This window comes from Suricata suricatta, chromosome 2 (assembly GCF_006229205.1).
Source record: "Suricata suricatta isolate VVHF042 chromosome 2, meerkat_22Aug2017_6uvM2_HiC, whole genome shotgun sequence".
NCBI classification, from domain to species: Eukaryota; Metazoa; Chordata; class Mammalia; order Carnivora; family Herpestidae; genus Suricata; species Suricata suricatta.
The window spans coordinates 177694002-177711612 of NC_043701.1; the positions used below are offsets into that span (position 1 = coordinate 177694002).

Consider the following 17611-nt stretch of genomic DNA (forward strand, 5'->3'; position numbering starts at 1 on the left):
CTATGAATTGGTAGAGTAGAATTAAGTAGTATTGATGGGAAGGGAAGTGCTGTTTTAACATAGATGCTAACTTTCAATTTGTATTATTTTTACACATATTTTAGAATTCTGACTGCATCATTTTTGGTAATTTTAGAAATGGGGCTGATCTAGACAGTAGATCTCACCAATAGTAGATTGGCATCTTGTATTTAGGCTTAAAATACACTTTTTAGTGTATTATTTAGATTGGAAGTTTTTTTAAAAAGAACATTTGTTTTTGTTTTGTAAAAGCTACATATAATTATTGCAGAAAACTTGGAAAATATAGAAAAATATGAAGAAAGGGGTAGTTTATAAAACACACAGAATCCCACGTTCAGGAAACCATTCTTAGTGCCTTTTTAAAGGCATATATTTTTATAACAAGTGGGGTCATACGAAGTACACTCAGCTATGTTCTATTCCATGTATTATGGTCACTTTTTCCACATCATTAAAAATTCTGTAAAAACTTTTTAGAACTGCACTATACTCTAGTATATGAATGTCCCACAAACTGTTTCCTGCTACTGATTATTTACAGAGCTTTGTGTATTTACTCTGATAAACAATGTGATGGTGAACATTTTTGTGCTCAAATTTGCCTGGATTTTTTCTTTAGGTTAAGTTTCTAGATCAAGAAAAACTATCAGAACATAAGACCTTTTTAAACCCCCTTTGTTGCCAGATTGATTTCTAGATTGTTGCTTTACCTTTGCCTGCTGTGGGCGTTTCCTTTTAAAAATCCTTGTTAAAAATTGTTGGTTCAAGAGTATTATTTTGTAGCTTAAAAGTTTTGAACAGAAGTAAAAGGCAGTATCTTGACACCCCTCTTAGGTTCTGCTTAATTGGATTTAAAGTCACAATAAAGTTTTAAATTCACATCAGAAAGCAAGGTTCTGTCAAGGAATAGGATACTTTGGAATATGACCACCGATACTTCTTTCAGTAGTTAGTGTAGCGCTAGAAATGACTTCTAGAAAAATAATGTATAAAATGATGTCAAATGGCTTTTTAACTCCACAGCACATAAATACTCTTGTAGCAGATTCAGACAGGACAGCAGTAGGTAGAGCAAAATGAGGTTTGTCTTTGACTTCTTCCTCTCATTTTCTCTCCAGAAGTATTCATAATGACTTTCTGATGTGTCTGATCTTAAAATATCAAGTGCCCAACTTCCATCTCTGTAATCACTTACCCAGCAAAACCTGGCTTAAAAAAGTGATTCTAAAAGTTTTTGGAAACCATTGCCTTGGAATGATTTTGTTGTTGACGCTGTAATTTACCAAAGTGAATACGTTGGAGTTGTAGATGTAGGAGCTGATTCTGAGGACAGATTGACTGAACGAGTCCTTTCTTTCCCATAGGCTGATAGCCCGGAAGAGATGCACAGTTGGATTAAAGCAGTCTCTGGGGCCATTGTCGCGCAGCGGGGGCCTGGCCGATCAGCACCTTCTGTATGTTTCCTGTTCTCTGGGGTGATACTCCCGAGAGTCCCCCCTTCCTGCCGAGTTATTTTCCTTCCTCTCCCCCTAATCCTTCTGGTTTCTTCCTGTGTTGAGATTTTTTGCATGTTGACTTTCATACCAATTGGACTTGCAAAAAAATAATGCATTTCTAATTTAATGCTTCCTCGTAGTGTTATGTATACATAACTTTCTGTGCATTGTATTGTCTTAAATGCACAAGCAGGACAACTAAAGAATGAACGTTTCCTTGCTTTGTTCGAGGAGTTCTTACTTGTCAGTGGGTCCGGATTTGTTACAACTTGACAGATTCTCCGTACGGGATGTGGCCTCATCCTGTCAAGCACCTTAAATTGTAGCATCACATAGTTTGGGGAAAGTCTCAGTGTTGTCTCTACTCCCTTGAACTTCAGTTAAGGTTTTTTGGCTTGCTAGTACCTAAGACCCTCGAGCAGCCAGAACCAGAATTCGATTTCCTGTTCTCCATCACGACTTCCCATTGCGTGTCCTTATTCTCATTTTCTGGCAGAGTAATTTAAAAGCCCACTGCTTCTCACGATCATAACTGTCTCTGTGATGATACGACAATAAAATTGAAATGTTAAACGTTCTCAGAAATAATAAGAACAATTTTTTAGTTTTTAATTTATCCTGTCAGGCACATCACAGCAATGGGATTTGGCTGTAGGACACTTTGGTCACTGGTTTCACCTGACAACACAAATGTTCTACTAAGGAACAGAAAACAATTTTGAAGTGTCTTGAAACATAGCACTTCTGTCCATGCAATGTCCTCTACCATGTAGCATGAAAGCCTTTATTACCTTCTACAGGTTCATTGTAAATGCCGGATATTCTGTACTTTTGGGATTTCTCTGGTAGTTTGCTGGTAGTGAGAAACTACCGATCAGTAAAAACAAATCCATGTTTCTCATTTCTTAAATTATTCTCCTTAGATCCTTTTTGGAATATGTTAGAAGTCACTTTGATAGGTGTTTGTTTTGTAACTGCCTGTGTTGTATGTGACCTTTTTAGCAGCAGTATGAGACTCTCTGCAAAAACACTGCCTGTTGGGAAAGGGGGAAACTTGGAGAAGGGCACTGTGTTCTGTGCTTTGTGGTGGGGGCGAAGTGGACTCTCCAGCTGTCACTATCGGCAGAACTTTCTCTCTTCCTCCCTGTCCTCCGTACAGGTTAACTCTAATCTTAGCTTTGCACTGTGTTCCAGATGCGGCAGGCCAGAAGGCTGTCGAACCCTTGTATACCGAGGTATACCGCAAGAACCGGTGAATGCGGCACGCATGTGGGCTCCCGCGCAAACGTGCCTTCTTACTAGAGGGCCGGACGCACTCACTACTCACAACTGATCGTAGAAAGTTGAGTTAACCAAACTGCCTATTGCAGTTGTCGTTACTGACTCTGTCCACACTAACGCAAACTATTTCACTATGGTCCTCCGGTTGGATATGTATATTTAAACAATGAGAAGAGATACATCATGGAAAAAATAGAACCTTACTAATTGAACAGGTCACAGGCAGCTGTCCTAAACATTAATTTACTGAATTGCCACAAGTTTCAACTTCTGTATTTTATGTATTTTGAAATTTTTTATACTGCACCACTTCACCGCACCCTTGTTCTAATAATCTGTGCAAACTCATGCATGCTTATGCATTGGATAAACTACGTTACTGTAGTTTGCATGGCATTTTAAATCTCAGGTGAAATTCAGCCAGCTCGTGAGAATCTAGAGTGTTTTGTGAATTTGGAGTGCTTTGTTTTCAAAGCCACTAGCATCGTATGTGAGCTACATGGCAGTGCGTTTGGAATGGTCCTGTTGAAGGACGTCTTTAGTCAGAAGCAAGTAGAAATTAAGATCCCCAACTCACCATTATTTCGCCACAGATTTAATAAATGATTAAGTACGTACCGGTTGCTGCCTTTAAAATCTGAAGCCATATGCATGAATGACGTGTTCAAAACTACGTAAATACAGCTAGGAGGAGGCGAAAAGGGTGCAGTTATCCGCTGCCGTGAATCTCGGGGCAGAAAAACGAAGTTGGTCAGACAGAATCGTAGGTTTGAAAAATAGTTCTGCTTATTAAAAAAATATGGCCTTTCATTTTGATATTCTGCATTTTAATTTATTATCTTTCTAAAATACAAGGGATGATCCCTAGTGTTGATCAAGAGACTAGAACCCACTCTTCTATGTGAGATGCCGCCGCAGGGTCCTTTCACACACTGCTCTGCCGCGGCTGGAGCGCCGCAGGCTGGCTTGGGCCGACCGAGTGGCAGAGCCCGGGGGACAGAACTGGTTTCTTAGTGGAAATGGTTGTGGACTGTCGTGGCTTTAACCTCACTCCTAAAAACGCATTGCTTTGGGACGGAACGTGCACACGTTTGCTGCATGGCTCTTGCTTCTGCTCCGCGCGTGTGTGTGTTGTTTGTTTTTCAGAGAGTAAAGTCTCACGCTGAGTTACTAACTCCGTCGTTAATGTTTGACGGTGTCTGATGGCCTGTCCTCTTTCCAGGAGCGTCCCAGCTGTCCCCCAGAGCCCCGGCCCGCTTTCCGCCCTGCCGCCGCCGCCACCACCGCACATGGCGCGGCCTCTCGCAGCAACTCTCTGGTCTCAAGCTTTACCGTGGAGAAGCGAGGATTTCACGAATCTCTTGCCAAGGTCAAGCCAGGGAACTTCAAGGTCCAGACTGTCTCTCCAAGAGAACCAGCTTCCAAAGTGACTGAACATGCTCTGCCCAAACCTCAAAGTAAAGCTGGCCCTCAGGATAACGACTGTGACCCGGTGGACTTGGATGATGCAAGCCTTCCGGTCAGTGACGTGTAGGACGGAGCCCCCCTCCCCCGCCTCCCCGCCCTGTTTCCTCTCACGAGGCTTCTAGCCAAAGATGATAAAGGGTGAAGTGGTTTTAATACATATATCATACTGCCTCTTAGATGTGCTCTTTATAAGCTGGTAACCACGGGTCTAGGGAGTGGCCAAACGAAACGTAATTTCTTTAAAACAAAACAAGACACAGTGAACGAACAAAAGGAAAAAACCTCAGTGTTTCAGTATCAACCGTCTGAAGCTTTGTGTGCTGTCTTTTGGGTGATAAAAATGTGTGTGTGATACCTTTTTTCCTAGTGAACTTGACAATTTAAATGTGTCACAACTTAAAACATTTGAAGTGTTTGTTAATTATTTTGGTTGTTTTTAAAATGCTACTTTGACCCCCTATTAGAGGCTTGATAGTTACACATTCTTACTGGTTAACATGACTGAAGGAAGTCTTGTCAGACCAAGATAACTAAACTCAGGACGTCTGTGGCGCCGTACCGTTGATACCACGACATGGACAGTGGGGAGTGATCTGGGTAGCAAGGTGAGCAGCAGGCTCTGCGTAGAGATTATCACCGGTGCCGTCAGGGTTGGACGTTGCCCAGAGGTAGAAACTAGAATTCAGACAGCTGCATCTTGGACATGTTTTGGGAAAAGCTTAGGACTTAAGCAGTCGTTGCTTTGTTAAGTGGTGAAAATGAGTTGGTATGAAATTTCTGGAGACCTGATTTTCCTATTGAGGTCCTATAAATAGTTCTTCTTTCTACATTTGGGTCAGTGAAAAACTGCGGGTTGTATGTAAAGACATGCTGCCCTTCGTCATGCCTCTCCTTTTTGTCACTAATTACATTCAAGTGCCTGTGTTTTCTCATCTTGCTTGAGAACGTTTGTCAGATTAATGTGCTCAAAAGTCCTATGTGATTGGTTTTAAACATTGAGATAAAATTAATTTTCAGTAGTGCAGTTTAATGTGTTAAGTAAGATAGCATCTTATGTTGGAGATTCCAGAATGCTTCTCTTCTACCACCTGTGCGATATACGTGTTGGAAAATGTACACGTTTGAGCGTGCATTTAGCCACCGGGATCCCATCAGTGTGAGCGCTGCTCTAAGAAATCCTTAGTTTCAAGCGCTGAATAACAGACCAGTTCGAGGTATCATTTTTACGGTTGATTCTTAAACATTTGCTTTAAGAAAATAGTCTTGAATTTCACATGCTGCTATTTTTATATTTTGCCATCTTACTGTGCAGTTTTGTTTTGAATTCATATGTGTCACTGTTTCTCCTTTTCATTTTCTAAGATGATTCTTGTGTGAGAAAGAGAGGGAGAGGTTTCCTACCACAGCAGTGGGGTCCAGAGCCTACTGTCTACTACATTGGAATTAGCAGAGAATCACCTTAAAAACCCAAATGCGTAAAGTGCACCACTCAACTTTTTTTATTCATAAGCTGATATTTTGAGAAGACATATTTCGATTTTTTCCTTTTTTGCAGCTATATTGGAAAATGGTAGATTGGACAAGTTTTATTTAGTTGCCACTTTTTCTGATGATACGTCCATTACAATGGCTCTTCTGAAAGTTACTTTTTCGCGAACGTACCTACGAGTGCTCGTGCAGACAGTTTGCGATGTGTAGGAGCCTAATGCTTTTTTCTTTGGTACACCTTCTCCGTTGCATGTTTGTTTTAGCATATTTTGGTATCGGTAATTTGATATATTTCATAGTGGCAAAATATTAGCTCTATTTTGAAACTTTTTATAGAACTACCCTCATACTCAGTAGCGTAGGAAAATGTTCTTGTGATTGTCAGGGTCTCCTAATATTTATCTCAATACTTTTATAATTCTATGAAAATTATTTAATTATTTTAAGACTTATACTTTTCTTGTAAATATGTCATATCTGAATTGTCAAAAATTACTTTGAATACCTGAATATTTGCTGCATTTTGTTTTCTGTATATAGATAGAACATGTCTTCTTTCAGAACGGGAATATACATGTACTTCCCGGTGTTTACTTTTACGTCTGCTATCTTTATAATGTCACACTGGTTGAACACTGTAATGATTTGAAAATAAACTTAAAATTCTAACTTACTTCTCATTCGGTTTGGTTCAGCTTCTGATGTGAACAAGCAAATAGAACTAATACCAAATACGTTTGGTTAGTTGACTTGAACTTCCGTACTCACACAAAGACAGAGGAACTATTTCGTAACCTTTGAAAGGCACAGCTTGTTAGAAAGTTGCACAAGAGGGGCGCCTGGGTGGCTCTGTCGGTTAAGTGTCTGGCTTTGGCTCAGGTCATGATCTCATGGTTCATGGGTTCGAGCCCCGTGTTGGTCTCTGTGCTGACAGCTAGCTCAGAGCCTGGAGCCTGGAGCCTGCTTCGGATTCTGTGTCTCCCTCTCTCTCTCTGACCCTCCCCTGCTCCCACTGTCTCTCTCTGTCTCTCAAAAATAAATAAAACACAGTAAAAAAAAAATTGCACAAGAAAAGATGATTGTTTTTGGAAAAAAGAGCTTGATTGTTTCACGTACCTAAACCAAAAGAAAAACATGTTCTCAGAAGCAGTACTACAGACGGTGGCTTCAGAGCATAGTCTGAATGGCCCGAGCTGCTTTTTGCGGTGCCCGGTCCTTCGTTAGGCTGGACGCGGCCGACGCGGCGGGGTGCAGATGGCAGTTTGATCCCCACACGGGCCGTTGACATGTACTCATGAAACCGCATGTCAGCTGTCAAAGGCTGCTCTTCGCAGACCCGCTGTTGGTAACAAATCGTCCACGTCTGCTCCTATATCCAGCATCTAATAATGATGCAATTGGAGAAAGGCTGTCTGTCTTAGTAAAATTGGTGCAGTTTAATTTTCTTTCCCTGAAAAGATTTCACATGCTCTTATTTTTAAAAAGCCCCAAATTAGAAAGTTCTAAACTTTGTTGCCATCACCAAAAAAAGTGATCCCTTTCTCAGCGTTTCTTGGACTCTAGCTGCAGTTGAGAAATTTTCACGGGGTTCTCATACCTTTGGCAAAACGTTGGCCGTTGGCGAGGCAGGAAGTGCTTGTATTGGAAAGTGCGGCGGCAGAACCGCTTGATAACCAGACTGCGTAAGCATCTTGTGTAGACGGACATGATGAAAATACACGTAGTTACATGGTTTTGGACTTCCCATTTGCAACCTTCCATGTTATGCAGGCCCCAAATTGATTATTTTATATGTGGTTTACTTTTTAATGATTTATTATAAGTGTATTTTTTTCAAACCATGTAAGACTTATTGAAAATATTTCTGAATTGGGGTTAGCATTTACAGTCTTGAGTAATAAAACCTTGGAATTACGTTTTCATGACATTGAAAGTGACTGTCCCATTACCGTGATCTAGTCATGTGGAAACAGTGCCACCTTCTGGTTATGTCACGGCTGAATATTTAAAATAAAGTAATTTGTGGGTCTCTGTCACTTTGTCTATTTTACTCATCATAGAAGTTAGAAAAGAAATGTAATTGCATAGGCTAGTTTTGAAATTACAATTTCAGTCCACATTTGCAAATGACTAATGAAACTTTCTATTTGGAGATAAGTATAGGTCCACATAGAGTTATTAAGAAATACCACAGAGTTCTTGTGTGTCCTTAATTCGGTTTTCCCCAGAGATAACATACCGAAGCACTAGAGTAAAATACTGTAACCAGGCTACAGACACAAGTGCCGTCAAGATACAAAACAATTCCAGCATCACAAGGATCCCTTCTTCTTGGCGTTATAGTCACACATGCCTTCCATTTTTCAGGTTTGAAAGTACACTTTAGTTATGTTAGGTTTAAAATCCAGTTATTTTGGTACCAAAGTCTGGGCTCTTAACTAGTATGCTCTTACCGGCTCGGTAGAAGACTTGAAAACCATTCTTTGTTTATATTGTACTATCTCCAGATTATTAGTTGAATTTTCATTACAACTATTTTTAACATTTCCCAGAACCATAGCATTTCAAATGTTAGAAATAATAAATAATTTCCTCACGTATACATTTAAACTTAACATTTGAGAGCCAATGGTACCTAAGCATCCTGATCCTAACCTCCCTGAGGGGTTTTAAGCCCTGCCATGTGTATATACATTTAATAAGGTTACCAGGATAAGGACTATTAAGTAGTTTCCAGATGCCAAATTCTTGCACTGGAACTAGTCGTAGGGACTGGTTAGCGTCACTTGTGGGGTAGGAGTGAGGCGTTTCCCCGTGTGAGGACCTTCTAGTGTAAGACGGTTGGAGATCAGGGTCCTCGGCGTATGATCCGCCCACGCCAGGGACCCAGGAAGACGACGACACCCACGAGGAACCTGCAGGAGGAAATCCAAAGCGCAGCACGTGATAAAACCAAGCACGGAAAACAACAGGTGCAGAGACTGAGGTGGCCAGTGGGCGACCGCGCGGGTGACGGAAGCCTTGTGCTGGAGGCTCTTCAAAAGGTCCCAGAAGAGGAGAAGGTGCCTAGTGCGGAAAAACTAGGTGACGTGGCAATACATTGGTGGATGTTGATTTGGAATTTGAAGGGTCCAAATCTTAGCTAAAATTTAAATATTCTCTTAAAGGTGCATTGCTTCCCTCTCCCTTTCAAACTACATGTGACGCGTGTACCAGTCACACTAGTTTTCGTTGGCAGTGTGGTTGGCACGGCGAGGGGAGGGCCAATGAGTGGATGGACATGTGGGCAACTTGCCATGATGTAGAAAACGACCACGTCAAAGCCCGATTTTTGCCTGCCTTTGGGACCTTCATGATGTGAAAATCTATCGCCTGTGGAACCTTATTTACTGTTTCCAAACGGAGCTGCTAGTCCCAGCAACCTGTGTTCCTTTGTGACTTTCACAAACATCGTGTTCCTTGTCTTGATTCGTGTCGCTGCTCGTGTTGGCCCTTCTCCTGCCTCTCCGGCCTGTCTACAAAGCGTTAGGATTATTACTCTACAAAGTTGGTGCTTTCCTTAGGATCCTCTCTGCACCCCTTTTGGGAGGGGGTATCTGACGACTTCCTCATTTCCTGTATGAGAATTGATTACATTGATGTGCTTATGTTTCCTTTCTCTTCTAGAATCGGTTCTGATAAATTACCTTGAAAATTACATCCCGAGTTTTCAAATGTATTTGCATGGAGTTGGGCAAAGTGCCCAGTGCAAGAACTCCTTTAGCCTTCAACTCAAAAGTCACGAACAAATGTGAAGACTTTGTTTATGAAGCAGATGGTGACATCGCCTGTATTTTACCTGGCACTGAGGTGGTTACAGCCACAAACATGGACACCGAAATAAAGTGGTAGTTTTCTGGTATAAGGAGGCCATTGAAGTCCAACTTACGAGTCTTTTAAAAATAAAAATTCAAGTGGAAACTGTAATTTCTCATCAAGCACCTTGATCCCTGGAGAGCAAGTCTGAGTCCCCCATTGACGAAATGCTCTCCTTGTGAGGCAGTGTTTAAACTTAGCTTAATTTCAGGGCCCTCCCACCTTCTCACATGTTGCTTCTTGTATTTCCCACATTCCAGTCCAGCTGCGCCGTTCTTGGCTTCCGGGTTTGCCCACCTGTCTGTCATAATTCCTGCTGCCCCTGACCAGACACCACTGTCGCGTCATCTTTGCCTTGTCATTCCTCCCGCCCTTCACCCTAAGATGCAGCTTTCTCCTTGAGGCATTGGAATCACTTTGTCAACTTTCCCACAATGTAAGCCAGGATGACCCCAGAGTACCCGATTCCCTCTCCCTTCCTATGCCAACCTTCAACTCCGCTAATTGGAACTGGAATTCAACTTGAGCTTCTGCCCTCAAACTCTGGGCTGACTAAAGAGCTTTTCTCTCTCCCCTGCAGTTCCTTTTAAAAACCAATGACTTCAAAATTTGGAAGAGATTAGGACGTGGAACTGGCCCAAATCTAGCTCTGTGGTGATTAGATTGGCCCAGCCGAGCAGTGAGACAGGAAGCAAAATTCAGATGTGCTGGAGGGACTGGCCGCTCCGGGAAAGCCCTCCACGGGCGCAGCGGGCTCGGCAGCGGCTCACAGCTGCTGGGAGCGTCCAAGGCCCCTTTCACACCCAGGCACGTTCAACTTTACATCTGAGTAAAGGCCACGTGACAGTCCGGCGCTTTGTTCTCAATGCACCTTCACGCTCATTTACATGCGCACCTGCGCACAGTTACATATTTGGGACCATTTTCTACAGGCTTTTTTTTGTAGCCTTTTTTCCATGCCACAGGATATGGGCACCATCACATGGCAGTAAATACGCATCAACTCTCCTCCTTCTAGAGGCTTAGCCCTTTGGTCTCGTGTGTGTCTATGCAAAAGTCTCCACCTGTTCCGTTCCTGGACGTTTTGACTGTTTGCAACTTCGCCGTCCTAACAACACTGCAAACCCCGTCTGTGCCGCCAGGGCCACATGTCCTCCAGCAGGTTGTGGGTCTCGTGTGCACGCACCCCTCACATCTCGATACGGCGAAACCCCCGTGTAGGAAGGGCGCACTCATTCCTGCTCCTGCCAACAGTGCACGAGTGCCCATCTCCTCACATCCGGGACAGCACCGGGTTTTATCATTTGGGGACAGTCTGGGGGAAAAAGGGTATCTTGTTATGATCTTAATTTATGCTTCTTTGAAAACAATTGGAAATTCACTTTTTTAAATGTTAACTGACCACTTCCATCCGTCCTTCTTGTGGATAGCTGTTTTTGTCCTTACCTATTTTTCTCATTGCTGTTCGAGTTTTTCCTGTTTCCAAGAATTCTGTGTGTCGAAACTACAAATCTTTGTCCTCTCTTCAACTTCTATAGTTAAATATCCTTGTTTACCCCTTATCTTTCACGGAGGTGCTTCTGTTTATGAGTGTCTTTCTTTTTCTTTATGGATTTTGCCTTTGCTGTCATACCTAGTAATTTTTCACACAAATATTAATATATGTACTTATAACATCTCTCAATACAATTATTGGAACTTTTTACTCCTCAAAGCTAATTCCATGTGGAGTTAATTTTGGCAAGTAGTAATAAGTAAAGATCTGGTATAGACTCCACAACCACCCCCAGTGCAGACACTCCACGGTGTCTTTGTACCTTTAGTTTAAGTCTATTTCTTGGGGCGCCTGCGGGGGGATCAGTCAGTTAAGCACTGACTACAGCTCAGGTCAAGATCTCATGGTTTGTGGGTTTGATCCCTGTGTCGGGCTCTGTCCTGACAGTTCAGAGCCTGGAGCCTGCTTCAGATTCTGTGTCTTTCTCTCTCTGCCCTTCTCTGGCTCCTGCATTGTCTCTCTCTCACCCCCCCACTTCTCAAAAATATACATTAAAATTTTTAAAAAAAAATCAATTTCTTCCCACTGATTTGAAATACTATTTGTATCAGTGCCCTGGCCAGTGTGGGCTGCTGTAGCAGAATACCACAGACCCGGTGGCTTGGAAATAGCAGAAACTGATTTGTCCTCACAGTTCTGGAAGCTGGAAGTCTCAGACTGAGGCACCAACAGCCTGCTTCCTGGCTCAGAGATGACTGTCTTGTCACTGGGTCCTCACATGGTGGAGGGGACAAGGGGGCTCTCGGGGCCTCCCTTGTGCGGGTGCCAGGGTGCCCTACCGCCCCATCACCTCCCAAAGGCCCGTCTCTCCTAGTTCCTTCACCTTGGGGGTCCGGTCTCCACACATGCACTTGAGGGGGCCACCAACCTTCAATCTATGGCACTCGGGCAGTAATTGTTTACATTGGACTTCATTTCTGAACATTCTAGAACATGAATACGAACATTTCTCTGCAAGGACATACAGCGTTTAGTAACTGTAGCTTACAATACATTTTAATATCAAAGACCTGTTTTTCTGTTCTATTTTCGAACCTCCAAATCCTTATTTTTGAGTTCCAGAAAATCCCACTTTTTAGAAACCTATAATTACGTTAAATTTATAATGTTGTCAGGGTGTTTGTTCCTGTTATGGCAGAGCTGAAACCCGAGCCTCTGCTGCGTTTGGTGACTCTGTGGACAGCGGTTCTTCCGACGAGGACTCTTCCTGGGAGTGTCTGTGCTTGTGGGGAGGAGGTGTGCGGGGAGGAGGTGTGCAGGGAGGAGGCTGCAGGCCTGCGGGCAGTGGAGGTTTGGGCGGGTGCTCTGAACACACCTGTGTTTCAGATAAGAAGGCCCGCGGGGGCAGGGCCGACATAGAGAAGGGTGTTCCCCGCATTTCTGTGGAACCTTGTGTGGACGCAGGCAGGCCGGCGGGCCAGCATCTCCGGCACCATTGGTGACTCCAAATCGGGGGCGGTGCTGGGACTGGCTTGTAGGTCAACTGCTGACAAGCTGGCTTGTTGTTACGGCCGTTCTTAAGATGAGACTTTCAAAGCTTACAGTTAAATAAGTTACATCAGGGGACACCTGGGTGGCCCAGTCCGTTAAGCGTCCAATTCTTGATTTCGGCTCTGGTCGTGACCCAGAGACCATCTCCAGAGATCTCACCCTGGTCTGGTGAGATCCAGCTCCACGTCGGGCTCTGTGCTGAGTACGGAGCCTGCTTAGGATTCTCTCTCCCTCTCTCTCTGTCCCCCTATCCTGCTCACACTCACTCTCTCTCTCGCTCAATAAACATTTAAAAACTAAATAGGGGAACGTGGGTGGCTCAGTCAGTTAAGCGTCCAGCTTCAGCTCAGGATATGATCTCATGGTTCGTAGGTCCGAGCCCCGTGTCAGGCTCTGTGTCGACCAGAGCCTGGAGCCTGCTTCGGATTCTGTGTCTCCCTCTCTCTCTGCCCCTCCCCTGCTCATGCTCTCTCTCTCTCTCAAAAATAAATAAACATTAAAAAAAATTTTTAAGGAACAAATAATAAAATAAATAAGTTACATCAGGAAGAAGGGCACTAAGGACAAGCCCTCACGTCCTGGTTACTTTGCTGCCCGTGACTATGACCTGACCCTGGCGGTTACTCACACTGGATTTGCCAGCCTGGACCGACGTGATGCTGCGCTTGGCCCCTCGCTCCCAGCTGGCAACCGGCCGCGGTGGGAATGTCGACCTTGGGAATTGGCGAGCACTACAAATGAGGGCTTGATTTATTCTTCCGTGGATCATCTGGACGAGGGGTTTGCACCTCCTCTTGTAAAGGGCAGGCTAGTCAATGTTTCAGGCTCCGCAGGCCACAGGCCTCTGCCACAACCCCTCATTCTGCTGTTGCGCAGGGAAAGCAGCCACGGATGATACAGAAAGGAGTGAGGTCGTGTTCCAGAATACCTTTATTCGTGGAACGTGTGCAACTTGAATCGCACATAATTTCCTTGTGCCACGAAATGCGATTCTTTTGATTTTTTTCAACCATTCAAGAATGTAAAAAGCATCCTTTAAAAAAAATTTTTTTAAAGTCTTTATTTTATTTTGAAAGAGAGAGTGAGTAGGAAAGGGGTAGAGAGAGAGGGAGACACAGAATTCAAAGTAGGCTCCAGGCTCTGAGCTGTCAGCACAGAGCCCGACACAGGGCTTGAACTCATGGACCATGAGATCATGACCTGAGCCAAAGTCGGACGCTTAACCGACTGAGCCACCCAGGTGCCCCTATAAAAACTTTTCTTGGTTTGCAGGTTGTAGGAAAACAGGAGATGGACTGATGGGGACTGCAGGCCGGTTTGCTAACTCCTGGTTGATAATTCAGAAAGCATTCTGGTGAACATCAGAATTCACAATAAAAAGCATTGTATATTTTGTTACTATTTGTAAGTCATGTGCTATGTATCTCTCATATCAGTAAAATTTATAATAAACTTTTCTTCCCAGAGAACTGGTCATTAACATTGAATTGCCCAGAACTTCTAGTGCTTGGCACCCTCATTTTTGTCCGGATACTAATAGGATTGTCTCTTGTGTTTTATTATTATATATGATGCTGGCTGTTGACTTACGGTATTCTTTATCATGTTAAAGAAGTTCCTTACTTTTTTAGTACACCAAGAAAAAAAATCCTCTCAGGAAGGGATATGGAATTTCACGGGAAACTCTTTGGGATTTGGGATGAAATGAAAAATTATGTTAATACAATTCTGAACAACACGCCATTCTTTAATACAATGCGGAATGATTTGCTTGTTTTTAGTAGCCCCAATCCTGTACCCGTAAATAATATTGACTTGTAGATTTCTTTCAAGGGGAGAAGGGAGGCTTTCTTTGATAAGTTTTAGTATCTGTGTGTGCCTCCTTTGTAAAATGAATTAGGAAGTTTTTCATTTACGCCCCCCCCCCCCACGTTCTCTCTCAAAGAAAATGAAATCCTCTGTTCACTTCAAGTTCCAAGGAATTCAACCATGAAACCTGTTGGCCTCAAGAATTTTTTCAGAGGTCATTTTTATTTGTTTGTTTTGAAAAATATTTCATTTTCTCCATAGATACTGGTGTACTTATAATTTTTTTGTTTTTTTAAAATTTCATTTAATAATTTCTTTCTTAAAATATTTAAAAAATTTTTTAATGTTTATTTATTTTTGAGAGAGAGAGAGAGAGAGAGTGTGAGCCAGGGAGGGGCAGAGAGAGAGGCAGACACAGAATCAGAAGCAGGCTCCAGGCTCTGAGCTGTCAGCACAGAGCCTGATGCAGGGCTCGAACCCACGAACCATGAGATCATGACCTGAGCTGAAGTCGGATGCTTAACCGACTGAGCCACCCAGGCACCCTGTCTTTTAAAAAATATTTTTAAAAGTTTGTTGCGTTTTTTAAAAATATTTGATATTTAAGTAATCTCTACATCCAACGTGGGGCTCAAACTTAAAACCCTGAGGTCAAGAGTCGCACACTCTACCAACTGAGCCAGCCAGTCGCCCCTAATTTATGATTTCTGAGAACATTTCTATTCCATCCCTGTTTCCACTGTCTCTCTACAGTCTATTCTCACATTTAAAATATCAGATTGTTTACGCATTGGGTGAAAACCTTTGATACTTTTCCATTGTTCTTCAAATAACGACTATATCTCATGGTCCACAAAGACCCACAAAGACCTCGTCCTGCCTTGGGTGGAGCGTCGGTGCTACAGGAAGCATCCCATGCCCCTGCCTAGAGGAACAGGGGGAGCCCGGAAACGGGAGCTAGCAGATACATGCTGACAACTGCGTTTCGTTCTGATTCTGGAAAAGGTTCCATTTCAGCCTTTAAGGGGCCTTAATTGTTCTGGGATTTTTGCTGACATAATAGAGCTTGGCTCCTGACTGATCCTTGTCCTTACGCTTAAAGGCAGAACAGGCATTAATACACAATGTTTTTGGTTGTGCTCAGTTTTTTTCCAGCAGAAGAAGGACTCTGCTTGATTAAATGCAGTCATCATTTCCCAAGGGCTTCCTGTGGACAAGAAATTTTGCCGAACCCTGGAGAGGAAGGAGTAAGAGGGATGGCTTGGTCTGTTAGGTGTCTGAGTCATGATTTCGGCTCAGGTCGTGATCTCACGGTTGGTGAGTTCAAACCCTGCGTCAGGCCCTTTGCTGACAGTGTGGAGTCTGCTTGGGACTCTCTCCCCCTCTCTCCTGCTTATGCAAGAGTTCTCTCTCTCTCTCTCTCTCTCACTAAATGAATAAAAGAAAAGTGATGGAAGCACACGGAAGTTACCTCTATGACATGGCCGGCTAGAGACTATCTGATGGCGTATACCGGACTTTGCTGCAGTAGCAAACGTCCCCGAGGCTTATGGCCGCGCAGGCTCAGTGAGCCGCCCTGCCGTCTGTCCGCGCGGCTTGGCCACGGCGCTGCTCCTCATCTGTACCGTGGCATGCAAGTGAGTTGGGCAAGCTCCGTCTGGAAAATGGAGGTCGGGGAAGAGGGAGAAGATAGGCTTGCCGGGCATGTAGCCACTCGTCCAGCTTCAGGGTCACATGCCAATAATGCCCACATCTCGTCGGTTAGAGGACACGATGTGGTCAAGCCGGATACCAAAAGGGCAGCGAAGTACAAGGTCGAACCATATAAGTCAAAAAAATGACCAAATATCAGCAATTTCACTGGATTCCATACTATAATCCTCCTACAGGGAGGGCAAGGAATATTTGAATCTACCCCGTAGATGTACCAGCAAAGGTGCAAAATACCGATAGGAGGAAAAAAAAGTTGTCTTTTAAATCCAGAGGAGGACACACAAAAAATTAAAATTCAAAAATCCTGTCTTTCACTTGAGTTGGACACTTCCGTGTCTCAATAAGGAATTTACAATGTCCTGCGCCCTTGCGACCTGCCGGACTCTGTGAGGGATGCCCAAGTAGGGAGAGGCACCTGTCCCAGCGAGCTGACAGTCTCGCTCCTGCCCCAGCATGATTTGTAGCCAGGAGGTGGGGGCATGAGGACTGGGGCAGCCTGTGATCCTCCAAGCTCATGTGTTGTGGCCCAGTTCATTTCTATGCAGCCATAGAACTCACGGTGGCTTCTTCGAGGGCAGCTGGAGAATCTCCAAGCTGACGGCGTGCCTCATCAGGTCAGCCTACCAGGGGCTCTTAAGGGTAGACTGATTGCAGACCTTAATTACCTCCGCAAAATCCTTCTGTCTGTGGCATTTTTAAATAAGGTTATTTATTTATTTATTTATTTATTTATTTATTTATTTATTTATTTATTTAGAGAGCGAGCGAGCATGAGCAAGAGAGGGGCAGAGAAAGAATCTCAAGCAGGCTCTGCACTGAGCAGCAGGTAGACTGATTGCAGACCTTAATTACCTCCGCAAAATCCTTCTGTCTGTGGCATTTTTAAATAAGGTTATTTATTTATTTATTTATTTATTTATTTATTTAGAGAGCGAGCGAGCATGAGCAAGATAGGGGCAGAGAAAGAATCTCAAGCAGGCTCTGCACTGAGCATGCAGAGCCCCATGTGGGGCTTGAACTCATGAACCACAAAATCATGACCGGAGCCGGAACCGAGAGTCCCACACTCAACCAACTGAGCCACCCAGGCGCCCCTGTCTTCGGCATTTCATACAACCTAATCACAACATTGTATCCACGGTCCTATCTATATTCGAGGGGAGGGGGTTTTCCGGAGGGGTGCACACCAGGGGCAGAGAGCTTGGAGGTCATCCTAGAACTCTGCCTGCCTTAGGGTTGTCAGCCTATTTCATTTTAGCCATTCTTGCAGGTGTATGTCATTGTTTTAATCTGTGTTTTCCTCACGTCATCGGCTATTTGTAGATTTTCTTTTGTAAAGTCTTTGGCTCAGATTTTTTTTCCTATTTGTTTGTCTTTTTATTGTGAAGGTGTATATTCCGAGTACCGGTCCTTATTGAGATACAGTATTGTA

General features: G+C 43.6%; 1 protein-coding gene across 4 annotated transcripts in view; it reads left to right on the forward strand.

The window, feature by feature from the left end:
• PLEKHA1 (pleckstrin homology domain containing A1) overlaps positions 1–6429 on the forward strand; it is a 53986-nt gene extending 47557 nt beyond the window's left edge. For 3 of the 4 annotated variants that reach the window (XM_029932726.1, XM_029932727.1, XM_029932728.1), the window contains 2 exons: positions 1389–1478; positions 4024–6429. In XM_029932726.1, coding sequence (XP_029788586.1) covers positions 1389–1478; positions 4024–4335 — 402 coding nt within the window. In that variant the 3' untranslated portion in view covers positions 4336–6429. Of the gene's footprint in view, positions 1–1388; positions 1479–2714; positions 2756–4023 lie in introns of all 4 variants that reach the window. The other variant, XM_029932729.1, reaches the window with a different exon arrangement.
• Positions 6430–17611: the final 11182 nt, after the last annotated feature.